This window comes from Mauremys mutica, chromosome 11 (genome assembly GCF_020497125.1).
Source record: "Mauremys mutica isolate MM-2020 ecotype Southern chromosome 11, ASM2049712v1, whole genome shotgun sequence".
Lineage (NCBI taxonomy): Eukaryota > Metazoa > Chordata > Testudines > Geoemydidae > Mauremys > Mauremys mutica.
Window position 1 is genome coordinate 33,146,014 of NC_059082.1, and position 17,785 is coordinate 33,163,798.

Below are 17,785 nucleotides of genomic sequence, written 5' to 3' on the forward strand. Positions count from 1 at the left end.
TTAGAGATTGTCTAGCCCTGAGGGGGAAGGGGGGGACTATACAGATGCTGGAGCCTATTACAAACTGCTACTAATTGAGCCCAGGGAAGAGGGCTATAAGGTTTTGAGTGTTCATTTTTATAAACCAGACGCAATAGGGGAACACTACTGTGAAAACAGCACACGTGGAAGCTGAAACTAGAGTAATTCAGAATACAAATAAGGTGAAAAATTTTAATAGTGAGCATAGTCAACCACTAGAAGAACTAAACAAGGGGTTCTGATGGGATTCTCCATTGCTGGAAATATTAAATCAAGATTGGATGCTTTTCTGGAAGATACTTGCCTTAGTTCAACCACAGCTATTGGACTTGAAGCAGGAATTAATTACAGGAAGACAAATGGCCAGTGTTATAGAAAAAGTCAAACTAGATGATCACAATGGTCTCTTCTAGCCTTAAAATCTGAGTGTGTGAAAATAATTAAGAACTTTACTTTGGATCCATATGTGGCTTTAACAAGAGAACATGTTTATATTTGTTTTGATTTAAGCATGCATTGTTCCTTAAAGTACGGCTTTTAATATGAATGTATACTATTGACGAGTTCAAAACTAATCAAGTAATTCAGTTAACATCATGAAACCACTATTCTGTCAGTACTAAAGTTGGATGCATGCCCAAGGAAGAGGTATTGTCAGCTGGTGCAGGATTTGACATACCTTAGACAATATGTTAGATCTGTAAAATTATGTACATACTTGTCTTAAAGTGACTTTAAAACATGCCAACAAAAATATCTCCTTTGAATATCTCCTAGCTGTGATATGTTAGTGAGAGTTTCTACAGAATTGATATTTCAATGTGTTTAATTTGTATGCACTTCATTTCAATATTCCTTTTAAATGAATTGAAAGATGGAAGTCTGAAAACATTAATTACAAAACGCAGAGGGCTCATTCTATTACTACTTTTCCAGGTATTTTTAGTGGGCTCCTACAAGTGATCTGGCACCATGGTGGCCCTGTCCTTGAAGATCTGCATCCGCCAGTGCAATGTGGTGAAGACGATGCAATTTGAACCATCCACTGCAGTGTATGATGCATGTAGAGTTATTCGTGAGCGAGTGCCTGAGGCTCAAACAGGGCAAGGTTAGTCTGTAAATCTGTATCTTCCCCCGCCCCCCGCAACCGCCTCTCCCAAAGTTTGTTTAAAGGAAAAAAAATGCACTTCCACAATTTGTTCTACTTGAAAGGTGTTCCATTCTCTCTGCACTTAATGTTCTTGGTTGAATAGCAATTGTTTTAAAAATCCCATTCTTTCAAGGTCTGATATGCACTAAAACCACAAGCGTAAATCTGTAACTGGTTACAACTAGAGTGGGTCATGTGTCTCATTTACTTTTTTAATGAAAAATGGGTTTGAACAAACAACTCTTTTTTGTGAAACTTTCAGATTTTCATAAAAGGAACTTTTTTTGGCTGCCAAAAACCAGAAGACTCAGTTTTTAGGTTTTCAATGAAAATTTTAATCATCAAAACTTTCACTTCCCGACCAGCTCTCTCACATGCAGGTTGTGTCCACAAAGCATCTTTCTCTGTTTGCACAGCTACATCTACCACGTTGTCAAGCTATGTTGGTAACAGGGCAGTCTGGGGAAATATGGGCAGCTGCTCCCCAGGACTGCAGCGAGTGGGGACTGCCTGGAGCATGCACAGTCAGTGACTTTAGCAGGAAACAGGACCCAATGCACTCAGAGCTAAGAAGGATACTGGGCCAAACAGACTCCACAAGCTTGGTTAGAGGGCCTTGTGCACTGCAAAGAAAAGTGCTGAAATGGCTACAAAAAGACAACTATGTGCCAGCCTGGGCCTACAACGGGCAAAACAATGTTGGCTCCCATAGTTACTAACCTAGGTTAAATGTGCCACGTGCAGATACAAACTGTGTTGAGTGAAACCATGCTGCTACCTGGTTACAAACTCAGTTGAGAAGTGTGGTATGGACATGGAAAGGACTCTAGCCAGCCATGTTGTAAGAGCTATTTAGAAGTAATGCACAGGTATTGTAGCTGTAACACAAGGATCTACAGGTCTGAGGCCTGTATGACATTTATCTTAGCATAACCAAGCCCTACATAATTTGATATAAAATGGCAGTAATGATGTAGGTGGTTATTAGGTAAGTTATAATTAACCGATAGTTTGACTTTAAATCACAAGGTAAGTATTAAAATAAACAAGAGTGGTACGTGTTGGCAACAGGTGAAGAAAGATGCCTCAGAAGTATACTTTTGTAATTTTAGGGAAAGTTTAAAAGGACGCTGAATTTGACCAAAACGTACATGAATTAACCGCAGGTGTACCATGGCAACAAATTGACGTAAATGCTAATGAATATAATATAAGTGACTAATTGACCTGTTGAAGGTAGGGACCCTAAGTATAGAGGTGTGAAGATACGTATAAGGAAAGAAGGTTGAAACCATCGTTAATATGTATGAGACGTGTTGGCACTAGCATAACCCACTATAAAAGCTAAGACCCAGTCTGAGGACAGTAGGAAACGTTGGAATGTGCTGGCCTGATGACCATATGTTGATCGCTTCACCAGTTCCAAGATTCCTCACTATGGATAATGTGAGTATACAATTGCTGGCCATTTTGTATTGGCACTATCTCCTTCGCTATATCAAAGTGTTTGTGATCTTGTTTGTTTTGCTAATAAAGTTTATAACATTATTAGTCAGAGAATATGTAATGTATAGTTTCTCATTTGCTCCTCAAGGTCCTCATTCTGTTGACAACTTTTCTGCTGTGCCTGATTCAGAAGTAGAACCCTTTCAAGCTACTGCGTAGTACATAAATTCACTCTTATCAGGCAACACAATGTTTTTGCTGAACAATTCAGGTTTATCACAACCCTCTAGCTTTGTGCTGTTTATATTGTCCCTCTAGAATGTAAGCCCTTACAACGAAGAATGTGATCCTGGCCTGTCACTAAAGCCCCTAAGTATGACAGTAATACAAATAATAGAAAATAATGAACCTGTTGATTACATATCCCTCCCCTGCTTTGGAGCTATTATTTCTGTTATAAATTTTGAAGCAGTTGTTGCCCACAAAAGCTTATGCCTGAATAAAGTTGTTAGTCTCTAAGGTGCCACAAGTACTCCTCGTTCTTTTTGCTGATACAGACTAACACAGCTACCACTGTAAAATACTGTTGTTTCTCTAGGTAGTCTAATTATCACAAGAATAGTGGTATGTTTTCGGTACAGAAATATTTTCTCCCTTGTAGAGGAGTGTTTTAGCATGACAGGGCCTTAGTACACCTCTACCCTGATATAACACGACCCGATATAACACGAATTCGGATATAATGCGGTAAAGCAGTGCTCCGGGGGGGCGGGGCTGCGCACACCAGTGGATCAAAGGAAGTTCAATATAACTCAGTTTCACCTATAACGTGGTAAGATTTTTTGGATCCCAAGGACAGTGTTATATCGAAGTAGAGGTGTATATGGATATAAGAAAAGGCATTTTATTAGTCCAGTCTTGCATGGTGCTGAATGTACTCAACTTCTGTTGAAATCAGTAGAAATTTAGGGCTGCATATCTTTTTAAGGTCAGGTGCAAGAGGAAGGGAACTCATCTAACTACAGATTTTCTCTTGTGTAGAAGGTTTTTTAAAACATACGGTTGCATTGCAATAAGTGTGTGAATGACACTGCTAAGTAGAAATATAATTACTGAGCTAATTGGCAAGTTTGACTTTCCTGAGGGTACAATCTGGATTTTAGGACAGCTGTGCCCCATTAATTCTCCAGTGTGATGTATGCTATGCACTCCTTTGCTGTCTGAGCTTCAACTCTGCCCACTCACACCAGCCTCTAGCGTGCAAGTCACCGCTAGACAAATACCAGAGCGCTATGCCCAGCCACTCTTGAATTACATATTGGGCGACACCTGCATATCCCTAGTTCCAGCCTTGCACCCCAGAAATGTACCATCTTGTACTTCTCAGTAACTTACTGAGCAATACAAGTGCATAAAGTCCATCATTTTAACAAAGAAAATGATCATGCCACCAGCCTTTGTTACCTGAGTAGAGTTCCCCAAGCCCTTCTGCCAAAAGCACACTGGATTAGATAAAACATTAAAATAAGTGTATTAACTACAGATAGATTTTAAGTGTTTATAAGTGATGTAGACATAGAACATCAGAATTGGTTACAAAAAGAAATAAAAGATAAAAACTGCAAGCTGTTTCCTAAACTTTACCAAGACTAAATTTGAAACAAACAGCTTTTCTCACCCCTCTCAATGTTGCAGGCAGTTCACAGTTCTTAGTACACAGGCTGGGGTCCCTTCCCAGCCTGGATCTAATTTTTCCCAGTTCCAAATCCTTCAAGCAATCTTGTTTCAGTAGAGAGGCAGGAGGAGAGAGTTGGCCAGGCCCTTTTTATATCCTGACCCTTTTTTTTAAGTGATAAAGTCCTTGCTGTTTCATGGGGTCTGGATGCCCCGTTGCTAGAGCCTTGCAAATCTGTGGATATCCACGGCTTATTTTTGCAAATTGCACATTAGATGAGGATACAAATTTTATATCTAAAGCCCTGCAGGTATCCGCAGATCATTTTTGTGGACTGCAGATTTGATGCAGATACAAATTTTGTATCTGAATAGAGCTCTACCCATTACGTATATGCTCTGCACTCAGTCCTTCATATGAATTGCAAATTCTTGCTTGCACCTTCTGTATACCTACCTGCAGCTTGAGGTGTTTCTGGGGATGATATGCCAGTCCTTTGTTATTTCTAAAGAGCTAGTCTTGGTGTTCCCCAGACTCACAGCATGTTTCAGAAACAAACATATGGCAAATATCATAACTCAATGTACAGTAATGATGCACACATTTTAAACAGGGCAGTAATATTCAGTAGATTGACTTTTCCAATGATACTTCGCAAGACATACTTTTTACGAAATTCTGATAAATCTTGTACAAGTGGTGAGCATTATAGTGTAGACTGTCATGACAGGTTAGTTTGAGATACTACATAATTACACCAAGTGACACAGACTGGTTGGCTTGTCACTGTCACACCAGCACCAGAATGCAATAAACACAATATGCTAATTTTTCTGTAAGAATAATATGTACTGTGCAAAGGTCATTGCTTGTCCATGATTGAACTGAGAGGAATGAACAATTGGAGCTATATTAGATGCACAATTTGTGGAATGATTTGATGTAATTGACTGTATGCTGAACTTATGTTTCCTAATCATCGCTGAGTATATGGGTTTGCTTTCCAGTGATTAGCTCCCTAAATTAATGTACATAAGGAACTTTCTGGTGTGTTTTTACATTCACGGGCTTTGGGAAAGGTTTCTCCATTAAAACTCCATATTTTTAGGCTAAATTCCTCTGAGAAGCTCATTTCTTCATAAATTGTATGTTTGAGACAGTTAGGTTACACAGCATCTATTAAAAACGCAAGCAGATTTTTTCTTTGAAAGCTGGCTCAAAGCAGTTTGTATAAAAATTCACTATCTTTAGGTGTTTAACCATTTTATTCAACAAAAAGATAAACCTCTTTAGACTTTATTGGCAGAAACTATGGTCTTTATTTTGTTGCACTTCTAATGGCTGGTAGTCTGTACGAACCTGACGCTACAATCTTGCTTTTAACATGTCAATAAAGAGATTGTGACGTGTTTAGTCCAAAATGTGTGCCGCGTACTCACAGACACTGTTATGACGGATACAAAAGAGAGGAATAACTTTACATAGTTGAAATTGCCAGGAAAGTAGTATCAATTGAATTAGATGTTTTCCTGGATTCTTAGTTTATTCAGTGAAACACTTTCATCAAGTAAACTCTGCATGTTTTAAAGCTGAACTGTCCGTTAGTAGTATGAAGTGATTGAGTGAAAAGTCTGTTAGCCTTAAATCTGAACTTTTCTGCATTTTTGATTATTGTAAAAGTGTCTTATTCAAGTATAGTTAATTATAACTATATATTACACATGCAGGATGAGGTTTGCTTGATGAACCATCCACTTCAGTGTAGAATAAAGCCTATCTTTAAAATCCTGCCCTCTGCAGTCTAAGGGTACGTCTACACTACAAGACTATTTCGAATCTACTTAACTCGAATTTGTGGAATCGACCTTATGAAGTCGAATTTGTGTATCCACACTAAATACACTAATTCGACTGTCTGAGTCCACAATAACGGGGACAGCGTCGACTTGGAAGCGGTGAACTGTGGGAAGCTATCCCACAGTTCCCGCAGTCCCCGCTGCCCATTGGAATGCTGGGTAGAGCCCCCAATGCCTGCTGGGGGAAAAATGTGTCGAGGGTGGTTTTGGGTAACTGTTGTCATTCAACCGTCACTCCCGCCCTCTCTCCCTGAAAGCGCCGGCGGGAAATCTGTTCGCGCCCTTCTCTGGTCGGTTACAGTGCGGACGCCACAGCACTGCGAGCATGGAGCCCGCTGCGATCATCGCTGCACTTATGGCCGTTATCAACTCCTCGCACCTTATCGTCCACCTCTTCCACAGTCAGCTGCTGAGAAATCGGGCGAGGAGGCTCCGTCAGCGCGGTGAGGACAGGAAGTCACAGAGTGGCGCAGACCTCTCACAAAGCAGGGTACGCCGCGCAGTGGAGATCATGGTGGCAATGGGTCAAGTTCATGGTGTGGAACGGCGATGCTGGGCCCGGGAAGCAAGCACGGACTGGTGGGACCGCATAGTGCTGCAGGTCTGGGATGAATCACAGTGGCTGCGAAACTTCAGGATGCGTAAGGGCACTTTCCTTGAACTGTGTGACTTGCTGTCCCCTGCCCTGAAGCGCCAGGACACCCGGATGCGAGCAGCCCTGACTGTGCAGAAGCGAGTGGCCATAGCCCTCTGGAAACTTGCAACGCCAGACAGCTACCGGTCAGTAGCGAACCACTCTGGCGTGGGCAAATCTACCATAGGGCTTGCTGTGATTCAAGTAGCCCATGCAATCGTTGAGCAACTGCTCTCAAAGGTAGTGACTCTAGGAAACGTCCAGGTCGTCATAGATGGCTTCGGCGCGATGGGATTCCCAAACTGCGGTGGGGCTATAGATGGGACTCACATCCCTATCCTGGGACCAGCCCACCAGGCCAGCGAGTACATTAACCGAAAGGGCTATTTTTCTATGGTGCTGCAAGCACTGGTGGACCATAGGGGACGTTTTACCAACATCTACGTGGGGTGGGCGGGCAAGGTTCATGACGCGCGTGTGTTCAGGAACTCTGGTCTGTTTAAACGCCTCCAGGCAGGTAGTTTCTTCCCGGACCACAAAATAACGGTTGGGGATGTGCAGATGCCTACAGTGATCCTCGGGGACCCAGCCTACCCGCTAATGCCCTGGCTCATGAAGCCCTATACAGGCGCCTTGGACAGTGAGAAGGAACTCTTCAACTACCGGCTGAGCAAGTGCAGAATGGTGGTGGAGTGTGCTTTCGGACGTCTCAAGCTTACTGACTCGCTCGGACCTCAGCGAAAAAAATATCCCCGTTGTTATTGCTGCTTGCTGTGTGCTCCACAATCTCTGTGAGAGCAAGGGGGAGACCTTTATGGCGGGATGGGAGGTTGAGGCAAATCGCCTGGCTGCTGATTACGCTCAGCCAGACAGCCGTGCCGATAGAAGATCCCAGCGGGAAGCGCTGTGCATCCGGGAGGCTTTGAAAGATAGGTTCCTCGGAGAGCAGGGTAACCTATGACTGTCCACTTGATTTACAGAGAAGCTGAACCTGAGCCTGTTTCAGTGACTGTTGACTTCGATCTGCGGTTACATACCCCGTTCTCCAGGTTTCCCCCCTTCCAACACACGTTTTAAAATAAATTTAATGGAACACTGATTATTAACAAAGTTTTCTTTAATTATGAATTCCTGTTCAAGGGTTGAAACATGGACGCAGACTGTGGTGGGTACGGTGTGCACTGATGTACAGACCGCTTCTACACTAGAGGAATGACAGGCTCCTGCTCCTACAGCGGTCTCTGTGGGGAGGACGGTTGCAGGTGGGTGTGCAGGAAGGGGTGGGTTTGCAGGAAGGGGTGAGGGGTGCCGTCTTTGGGACAGAGTTTGGATGCAGGCTCTGGGCTGGGGGTTGGGGCGTAGGAAGGGGTGAGGGGTGTGTGGGAAGGGTGAGTATGTGTCCGTGGATGAGGGCTCTTGCTGGGGCTCAGGGCATCGGAGAGGCTCGTGGCTAGGGTGGAAGGGCATGGTAAGGGCAGCCTGCCTTGCCATTTGTGGATGGCAGGCGCTAGGACCCGGGGCAGCATACACCTCCCAGACTGACCCTGGTGCCTAGTGACTGCAGTCTGTGTGTCCTGCTGTTGATCCTGCCCCCAAGTCTGTACCCTGGTAATGGAGGCTGTCCTATGCAATTAAACCCCCCCCCCCCTTCACACAAAGTCTTCTGACAAGAAAAACGTGACGGAAACAGTGAATAACAACAAACTACTTTTAATACTCAACTACACAGTGGGGGGATGAAACTTGGATTTGGGACTGGGTGATCCAGGAAGGGAAGCACTTCTCAAAATTTATGGCATGAGAGCTCTGTGGTACATGAGCGCTCTGCTGGGGTGCAGTGACAGTTTTCACGGCCCCTAGCGCCCCTCCTTCTTGTGATTTTGGGTGAGGGGGGGACAGGACTTTGTGGCGGGGGATGGCGGTTGCAGATACAGTGCAGGGGGGCTCTCTCCTCCTGCCTGTGGTCCTGCAGAACATCTACAAGGTGCCGGAGCGTGTCCGTTTGCTCCCTCATTAGCCCAAGCAACGTTTGAGTCGCCTGCTGGTCTTCCTGCCGCCACCTGTCCTCCCGTTCGCTGTGTGAGCGCTGGTGCTGACATAGGGTCTCCCTCCACTGTCTCTGCTCGGCCGCCTCGGCTCTGGAGCAGGCCATCAGTTCCGAGAACATGTCGTCCCTAGTCTTTTTCTTTCGCCGCCTAATCTGCGCCAGCCTCTGTAAGGGGGAAGCCAGGGCAGTTCGTGAAAGAGCCGCAGCTGTGTGATGGGAAAAAGGAAGTGATTTCCTTGAAAAGATACATGTTTGCGAACACTGAACACAGTCTACTCAGTTTCTGTGAACAAGACCATACAGGGCACCTAGTCTCACGAGCTCTCAGGACAAGTTCGAGATTTCGGAATACGCTTTCATTGGCTGCGGTCTTGCACAGGAGATCGGACAAGCGGTGCGGTACAGCTGAATCCGTGTAGCAGCCAGGCCTGGAAGCCCTACACTATAGGCTGCTTAACAGTTAATGGATAGCTGTGCCCTCCCGCTGAAGGCAATCTGGAAAGCATAAAGTCTGACCCTGTTCCAGCCCCTCGCTGCTGTGCCCGGGAAAGATCACTGTATGCTTTTCCTCTGCAGCCTCCAACACGTGGCTGTTAAACGAAGGTCATTGCTCTGCAAAGTAAAAGTCAAGCATTCACAATAGTAACAGTACACTAATTGCCCTAATTAGATGCAGCAGTCGCCGAACGAGATTACCCTGAGGCGGGTCACTCGGAGAGAGAGAGAGAGAGAGAGAGAGGATGCTGCGAGAATCCCTGCACAGACCAGGACCGTATGCTGCCATGCTGGTCGAGGCAATGATTCCGCTGTACGTTAGGATGGCCTGGCGCGGAAGAGTGTGCTTCCACGGAGCACCAAATAAGGCACCTCTCCCCAGGAACCTCCTGCGGAGGCTTTTCGAGCACCTCTACGAGAGCTTCGTGGAAGTGTCCCAAGAGGATTTCTGTTCCATCCCTATATGTGTGGACCTTCTTTTTATATAGTTTTATATGGAAAACTTTTTATATAGTTTTTATTCCTGTTTTTTAAAAAATAAATGTTTCCATGTTTATAGCACTTACCGACTGATCCTTCCCCTGATTCTGAGTCCGGGTTAACGGCCGGGGAGGGTTGGTAGGGGATCTCTGTGAGGGTGATGAAGAGATCCTGGCTGTCGGGGAAAGCGGTATTGTAAGCGCTGTCGCCTGCGTCGTCCTCCACAAACCCTTCCTCATCTTCCTCATCGGCGAACATCGCCGAGGAACTGCCCGTCGACACTATGCCATCCTCAGAGTCCACGGTCACTGGTGGGGCAGTGGTGGCAGACCCACCTAGAATGGCATGCAGTGCCTCGTAGAAGCGGCATGTCTGGGGCTGGGCTCCGGAGCGTCCGTTTGCCGCTCTGACTTTTTGGTAGCCTTGTCTCAGGTCCTTGATTTTCACGCGGCACTGCATTGTATCCCGGCTGTATCCTCTGAGTGCCATGGCTTTGGAGACCTTCTCGTAGGTCTTTGCATTCCGTTTGTTGGAGCGCAGCTCCGAAAGCACAGACTCATCGCCCCACACAGCGATCAGATCCAGGACTTCCCGGTCTGTCCATGCTGGGGACCTTTTTCTATTCTGGGATTGCATGGACTCCTCTGCTGGAGAGCTCTGCATCGTTGCAGGTGCTGCTGAGCTCGCCCCGATGTCCAACCAGGACATCAGATTCAAAGTGCCTAGACAGGAAAAGGAATTCAAATTTTCCCGAGTCATTTCCTGTGTGGCTGGTCAGAGAATCCAAGCTTGGACTGCTGTCCAGAGCGTCAACAGAGTGGTGCACTGTGGGATAGCTCCCGGAGCTACTAAGTTCGATTTGCATCCACACCTAGCCTAATTCGAGATAGCCATGTCGAATTTAGCGCTACTCCCCTCGTTGGGGTGGAGTACCGAATTCGAACTAAAGAGCCCTCTAGGTCGAATTAAACGGCTTCCTGGTGTGGACGGTTGAGCGGTTAATTTGAATTAACGCTGCTAAATTCGATTTAAAGTCCTAGTGTAGACCAGGCCTAAGCCACATTTTCTTTAACTGGAGTAACTATACTTCTGCCAAACACTCAGAGTGGAACGTAAATCGACAGAAGCTTGAACTTGAATTCTGGTCTCCATGTTGTTTTTCTTTGTTTGTTTTGCCACAGTAATAGTGCCTTTTCTGTTTTGTTCCTCAGCCTCTGACTATGGACTGTTCTTATCAGATGAAGATCCTCGGAAAGGTATTTGGTTGGAAGCTGGAAGGACACTGGATTATTATATGCTGCGAAGTGGGGTACAGCAAAATTCTGTCATCTTTTTTTCACCAACAGATTTTGAGACAGTCATATAGTACAAAGAACTTAAGTCCTTGAAAAACATTTGGATGCAAGGACAAACCATTTGTTATCCTACAAGTGTCAGAGTTGGCAACCACCATAGAACAGAATACCCAGCTTAAAGAATGAAAAATACTCACTAATTTTCTGAGTAAGACACAAATATTGGTCATTTTGCATCCAAACGTATACATTGGTACGGTACCAGGGGGTGGTTTAGCCTTTTCATTCCAAAGAAGGGATTATCATTTCTTTCTTACATATGAGTGGAAGCAGAAGTGAACTGATATTTTTAATAGGGTTTGAACTCCTGGGTGAGATTCTGTGCTGAGCCTTTGAGTGGTGCAGTACAGAACTAGCACCTTTCTGCCTACCCAATCGTGGGCTGCTCTAGGGGCCATAGAGACCACTGGAGTAACTTGGACAACCCTTGGGGCCTAAGTAACAGCTGGCCAGAACTTCTGCAGTGCTGCAGCCTTGCCCCTGACACACCCTTCCTCACTCTAGCTCCACCTCAGCATGCCCTGTATGCTAGGGCTTGGGAGGTGTCCTCAGCACCATTATGGCTGGTCTCTCGCAGTACCTGTACTGGGGAAATTCTCTGAGACCATCCAGGGCTTTTAGATCCCCTTCATGCCGCTCTGGCACAAAGACTCTGCAGCAGGGTATTGAAGGTCTGAATAATAGGGTTTAGTAGAGTCACTAACACAGTGTTTAAACTAAAGCAAGGTTGACTGTTAATACTAGAACTATCCCCTGAAGCAGGCAACAAGCTTTTAAAGTTTGTCTAAATAGTTCTTAAAAAATAATGTTGTATTTGTCAAATTAAAACTCCAGATTTCAGCTACATCAGTGGTTTACAGGCTTGGAATGGTTCTGAAGCTGTGTAATTCTTTGTGTGGTTTATTCCCTAGGATATTTTGGAGTACAAAAAGAAACAGAGACCTCAGAAAATACGAATGCTTGATGGATCAGTGAAAACTGTTATGGTGGATGATTCTAAAACTGTTGGTGAATTGCTGGTTACCATTTGCAGCAGGATAGGTGAGATTTCTTGGTCTAAATCTAAGAGAATATGATTTTTTTCCCCTATGGTTTTTACTTTGGGTTTCAGGATTCTGTGCATGTTACATACAGCAATGTATCAACATCAGCCTTGTTATGCCTGTTTGAAAATAGGTAGTGTTCAGCATTGGTTACGCTGCATTAAAATACTCAAAATGGCTTTATTCCCATTCCATAAAGCAGTTGCATCAGCCTTCCTGTGTGAATCAGTGGGGATTTACACCTTAAACGTTTTGCTATCAGATAGCACTCACCAGTTAGAGGCGTGTACGTTATTTGACACCTAATGTTTTAAATATTTAAATATTTATTTCTTCCACATACAGTTTCCTTCTGTGAGGTGGTGAAGTAAAACTAGCTTCGTGCCTAACTAATGTTTAAGCAGGGATAGAATTTACTCTTCTATCTTATTGAGTGGCAAAGGCTTCTATTTATATTAATATGATCACTAAAGATATACAGTTCTGGTTTATGCTAGTGTCTTAATGCTGGTTTGAGTTGGGTACTACATTTAAATATGAATTGCACATTGAAAAACTGCTACCATTTAGTAATCACTGAAAAAGTAGGTCATTTCTCCAGGTGATGTAAAGAAATGGCTTGGTGACCAGAAACGCCTTCTTGCATTTTCACCTGCTCATTTCACAAACATGCCTAGCCACGGGGACCCATATTGTTGTCACTTCTAGACTTCACTGTGATATTGTGTTCGGTCTGGAGTTGACCATGGCAGCCACTCAGAGCAGCTGGTGTACAGCATTGCTCCTTAGTCGTCTTAGACTCTTTTTGTCTTGAATAGCAGAACTTACATTGTCAAACTTACATGCTTATCAAATCCTGGAAAACACAAGCAAGACAAAGAAATGAGAGCAACTTAAACATGGACTAAGTGCTCTTCCCAGGCACTCGATACAGTTTCATGTGAAATTTATAGTGAGGATTAACATCTGTAAAGCGCTAAAGTGGCCTAGAATCCCAATGTTTGGGAGGCTTTCTTTCCCAGTGCTCTGCCACATTTTGTCTGTCCACACTTAAGGAAGAAATTGCAGGAGTCCATGACCTGGAATTCTCCATCACATGGTCTCAGTTCTGGAACTTTATTCTGCTCAAAATCCACTAGAGCTTGACCTGGTTACCTTTCTCAGGAGATTTAAAAATGTTAAGAAAGCAACTTTTTTGAGACTGATGAAAGGTAAATACTGAATCAACTCCACATACAGAGTGTATAATTTTTTGAAGGTTAATTTTCTGAGCCTGATAGAGAGATGTTGTGCTTTTGGTGCCAATTTTTATTGGAAAGATTGACTAGGTACCATACTCGATAAATTCATATAATAATAAATTTTAGCATTTGGTCTGGAATGTGCTTAGATTTTAACTTCAAATATACTACACTTTAAACAATATTTAGAATTAAACCCTTTCCTGCTGTCCTAGTATAGGTTACATTTTCATGTTTTGACTGCTGGAGTTGCATGCTTATCCTGTGTTCACACTTGTAGGCATAACCAATTATGAAGAGTACTCCGTAATCCAGGAGAGCGTTGAGGAGAAAAAGGAGGAGGGCACAGGTACACTTAAGAAAGACAGGACGTTGTTACGAGATGAAAGAAAAATGGAGAAGTTGAAGGCGAAGCTTCATACAGATGATGATTGTGAGTACTGTAACCCAAGAGGCTGTTTGATCCTGAGCCCCGCCACCTGGGGCTGAAGCAGAAGCCTGAGCAACTTAGCTTTGAGGAGCCCCCTGCAGCATAGGGCTCTGGGCAATTGCCTTACTTACTACGCCTTAATGCTGGCCCTGGCTTTCATATGCAGAAATATGGGTTTTGAGGCACAGGTGGGCCATGGAGTTTTGGTAGCACATTGGGGGGACCGCAGAAAGAAAAAGGTTGAGAACCTCGGGTTTAGGGTAATTTTTGCAAGGTAAAATATAAATTTGTGATATTATAAGGTGTTTGTGTTTCTGTTCCAGTAAACTGGCTAGATCACAGTCGAACATTCAGAGAACAAGGAGTTGATGAAAATGAAACACTGCTGCTGAGGCGAAAATTCTTTTATTCGGACCAGAATGTAGATTCAAGAGATCCTGTTCAGCTGAACTTGCTTTATGTTCAGGTATAGTACGTATAGCAGAGAAACCTCTTCCATCCTATTGAGGAATTCTGCATGGCATTGTTATAGCCAGTACTGTAATTGCTTTTGTGTTTAGCTACCACATGCTCTTATTTCTTTACCATCCCAGCCCTGTATTTGAATTGGAACTTGGGGAAATTCTGTATCTCTTTCATTAGCTTCGTTTCTGGAGTTGGGAGCAGGTCTTGATGTCTGGTTTGCAGGGCCAAATTTTGTTCTCACTTACCTGTTGCAACCCCACACACAATTGTGTGAACAGGGGAGTTGCAGCATTTGAAGACTATTGGTTTGTCTGTTAACTGAAGGCAGACTGCCTCAGGAAAAATTTTCAGGATTATCCATCATTAATAACGCTGCTTGACTTTTCCAGACTAGTTGAGGTGTTGGCAGCTGGAAAAACGATTTACTGTTAAAACGAGCAAATTGGATCTGTTGGCCATTGTAAAAATGGCATTTGAAGTTATTTTGTGTCTTGGTGTGCATTTTCATGATAGAACCATGCTTCCCATTTTCTATGGCTTTGTTTATAATGACTCAACTGACCATATTGAGATGGGAGATGCAGTTACATATTATTTGGAAAAGAGGCCAGAGCACCTGTCCTCATTATAAAAAGCGAGTTTCAGGTTTTTTTCCCCTTAATTTTCATAATCATTAAAGTTCTCATAATTGCCATATCTTAAAGCTGAACTCTTTTTGGCTTTCACAGGGGCATTGGGACTATCAGAAAAAGGCAAAAAATATCTGAGCCAGATGGGTAAACTTTGCGGAGGGAATAAGTTAGCTAAATTCTTAAAGCATCCCTGCTTTTAAAGTCTACTTGTTTTACTGCTGACTTATAACAATTGTGTCTAAAATAGACAAACTGGTTCTAACAAAACATGTTGTAATGCATCAGTAGCATGAACACAATCACAAAATCACTTCCTAGGAATTAATTATGTGGTATGGAGATTAACTAATAGGTCAGTCCTCCTGAACCTGGTCCATGATTACTGAAAGTTTGCCATCAGATGACTGTTCAGGCTGAGAGAGAAGAGTTCTTCAAGGGTTGGTCCCTGTCTGTATTCCACTTTGGGAATACACATGCTGTCCATGCCCCTGGAGTTGGAGAATTTTGGTCTGTGCATGTGCCTTTGCTCTTCTTGTGCCTCCAACCAAGGAGAGAAGGGGTGAGGCAGGCCAACTGTCTCTCTAGTTCCTTCTTACCACCTCCAGTGTTCAGAGCTCTCCTTCGGGTTCTTCGTTCTTTAAATATTAAACATTGCCTTCGTGCTTTTTATATATAGTTATTTCCACAGTTAGTAGTTTTAATAGTTGTTATAGCTTTTAGTAACGTTTTTATAGTTAGATAGTATCAGAGGGGTAGCCGTGTTAGTCTGGATCTGTAAAAGCAGCAAAGAGTTCTGTGGCACCTTATAGACTAACAAATGTATTGGAGCATGAGCTTTCGTGGGTGAATAACCACTGCGTCGGAAACTCTTTGCCACTTTTATAGTTAGATAGAATCTCTACCTGGTGGACGCCTCCCCCGCCCAGATACTCCATTAGAGTTTTCAAATTACACCAGGAACTCTAGGCTTCAAGATTTGTGTGTCCTGCCTCTGTTTCTTCTTGGTCAGCGACAACCATATGCAGTGCTTGTACTGTTCTGGTAAGGTGCATATTACAGCTAGTTGTAATATCTGCTGCTCTTTCCCTAGCTGTACTTGTGAAGCACAGGAACTTTGGCTTAGAAAACACCTCGTAGAGAAGGCCATGAGGCCGCAGTTGGACCCAGGACAGGGGGCACCTGTTGTACATCAGCCTAAATATACACTGAGTACACCTCCCACCACAAGGTCCTACTCTGCTAGAGTGGAGTCTGTACTCACAGATTCCTTATTGAGGTCTCATTGGGAAGGCAGAGAACACTCACAGAAACATAAGAATAGGTCTCCTCCTAAGTCATCTCTGAAATCGTCAATCCTTAGAGGTTGAGCTGACTCTGTCAACCTCTAAGGACTTGGGACATGCAAAGTCCCAGGGCCAGGACTCTAACACCCATAAAGGAAGGGCTTCTTTGATACCAGACCCCGTTCCAGTGACGCCCATTCCATCAGTACCATCTGGGTCCGTCAGTTCCAGTGCAGTCGGAGCTGCCGCCACCGGTTGTAGCAACACGAAGTCTCCCTCTTCTGACCAGTTCAGTACAAGTGGCTCGGACCCCTCACACTTACACTGTGACTTACACTGCACCAAAGAATGTCTTTGCTCTTTCCCCATCATCAGGACCTTCCCTAATGAGGTAGATGGTGACTGCACCCGTTGATGTTACCTTAGACCAGTGGCTTTCAACCTATGGTCCATGTAGACAGACTATATCTAAAGGGTCCGTGAAACAGTCTTGGTGTTCCAGTACCTTTTGCGACCACTAAATTTACACACATGACTATAAAGGAAAATGCAGGTGGCTGTCATCCATCACTGTTCATACATTTGCAATTAGTATTTTCCATGTTAATTAGGTAGATAACTTTCCTTTCTGTTACAGCAAGGTATATTGCATATAAATCACATGAAATATTTAGGCAAGAGGTTCAGTTTTGAAAACTGGGGCAGGTCTCTTGGCCTCAGTGGGACTGTGCAGATTTACACCAGAGGAGGACCTGGTCCTTTGTTTATTTTATTAGTTATATCCACAATGGAATAACAGATACTTTCTGATAGGAAAGCTTGCTGCTTGATTCTTGGCTTGTCTTCTGGCTGTTCAGGAATTTCAAAGACACTGTGACGGCTTCTGATGCGCTTGACATGTCTCTACTTACCTTTGCAGGCTCGAGATGACATTCTGAATGGCTCCCATCCGGTCTCCTTTGAGAAGGCTTGCGAGTTCGGAGGCTTTCAAGCACAAATCCAGTTTGGACCTCATGTAGAGCACAAACACAAACCTGGATTTTTAGAGTAAACCATTTTTGCTAATTTCTAAATTTGTGTGTCATTCTGTCCATGCAGCAATGCATAAAACAGTGGGTGTGTTCTGTGTTTCTGTTGTCTTACACTGATCTTTGATCAGTCAGTGCCATTTCTTAAATCGTTACTTTAGTGAGCTTTATACTTGATTTAAGATATTCAAGAGACTCTCTTAAAAATGGTGGTGTGCTTTGGAACATACTATGCTTCAACCTTGATTGTCAAGAACTCTTAGTTGTTTTAGGGAACTGTTACAATAATTGTTACATGATGCTCAGTTATGCAGACAAATCACAGAAGCAAATATCCTTCGGTTCCAATTAATTTGAGTAATCAAACTTCATGTGTACCATCTGTATTTAGTCTCATTACTGATTGGTCAATGACTCTTTACTTAAAGAGCTACTGATGTCTCAGAAAACACTATATGTAATAGACTTGATTTATTCCTGGTCCTCATTACTTGTTACTGAGAC

General features: G+C 43.6%; 1 protein-coding gene across 2 annotated transcripts in view; it reads left to right on the forward strand.

The window, feature by feature from the left end:
• Nucleotides 1-17,785, forward strand: part of TLN2 (talin 2) — a 363,285-nt gene that overhangs the window by 179,037 nt on the left and 166,463 nt on the right. For both annotated transcript variants that reach the window (XM_044979585.1, XM_044979584.1), the window contains exons 4-9: nt 958-1,129; nt 11,016-11,113; nt 12,071-12,200; nt 13,724-13,876; nt 14,197-14,339; nt 17,173-17,300. In XM_044979585.1, the coding sequence (XP_044835520.1) occupies nt 994-1,129; nt 11,016-11,113; nt 12,071-12,200; nt 13,724-13,876; nt 14,197-14,339; nt 17,173-17,300 (788 nt within the window). In that variant the 5' untranslated portion in view covers nt 958-993. The remainder of the gene's footprint in view (nt 1-957; nt 1,130-11,015; nt 11,114-12,070; nt 12,201-13,723; nt 13,877-14,196; nt 14,340-17,172; nt 17,301-17,785) is intronic.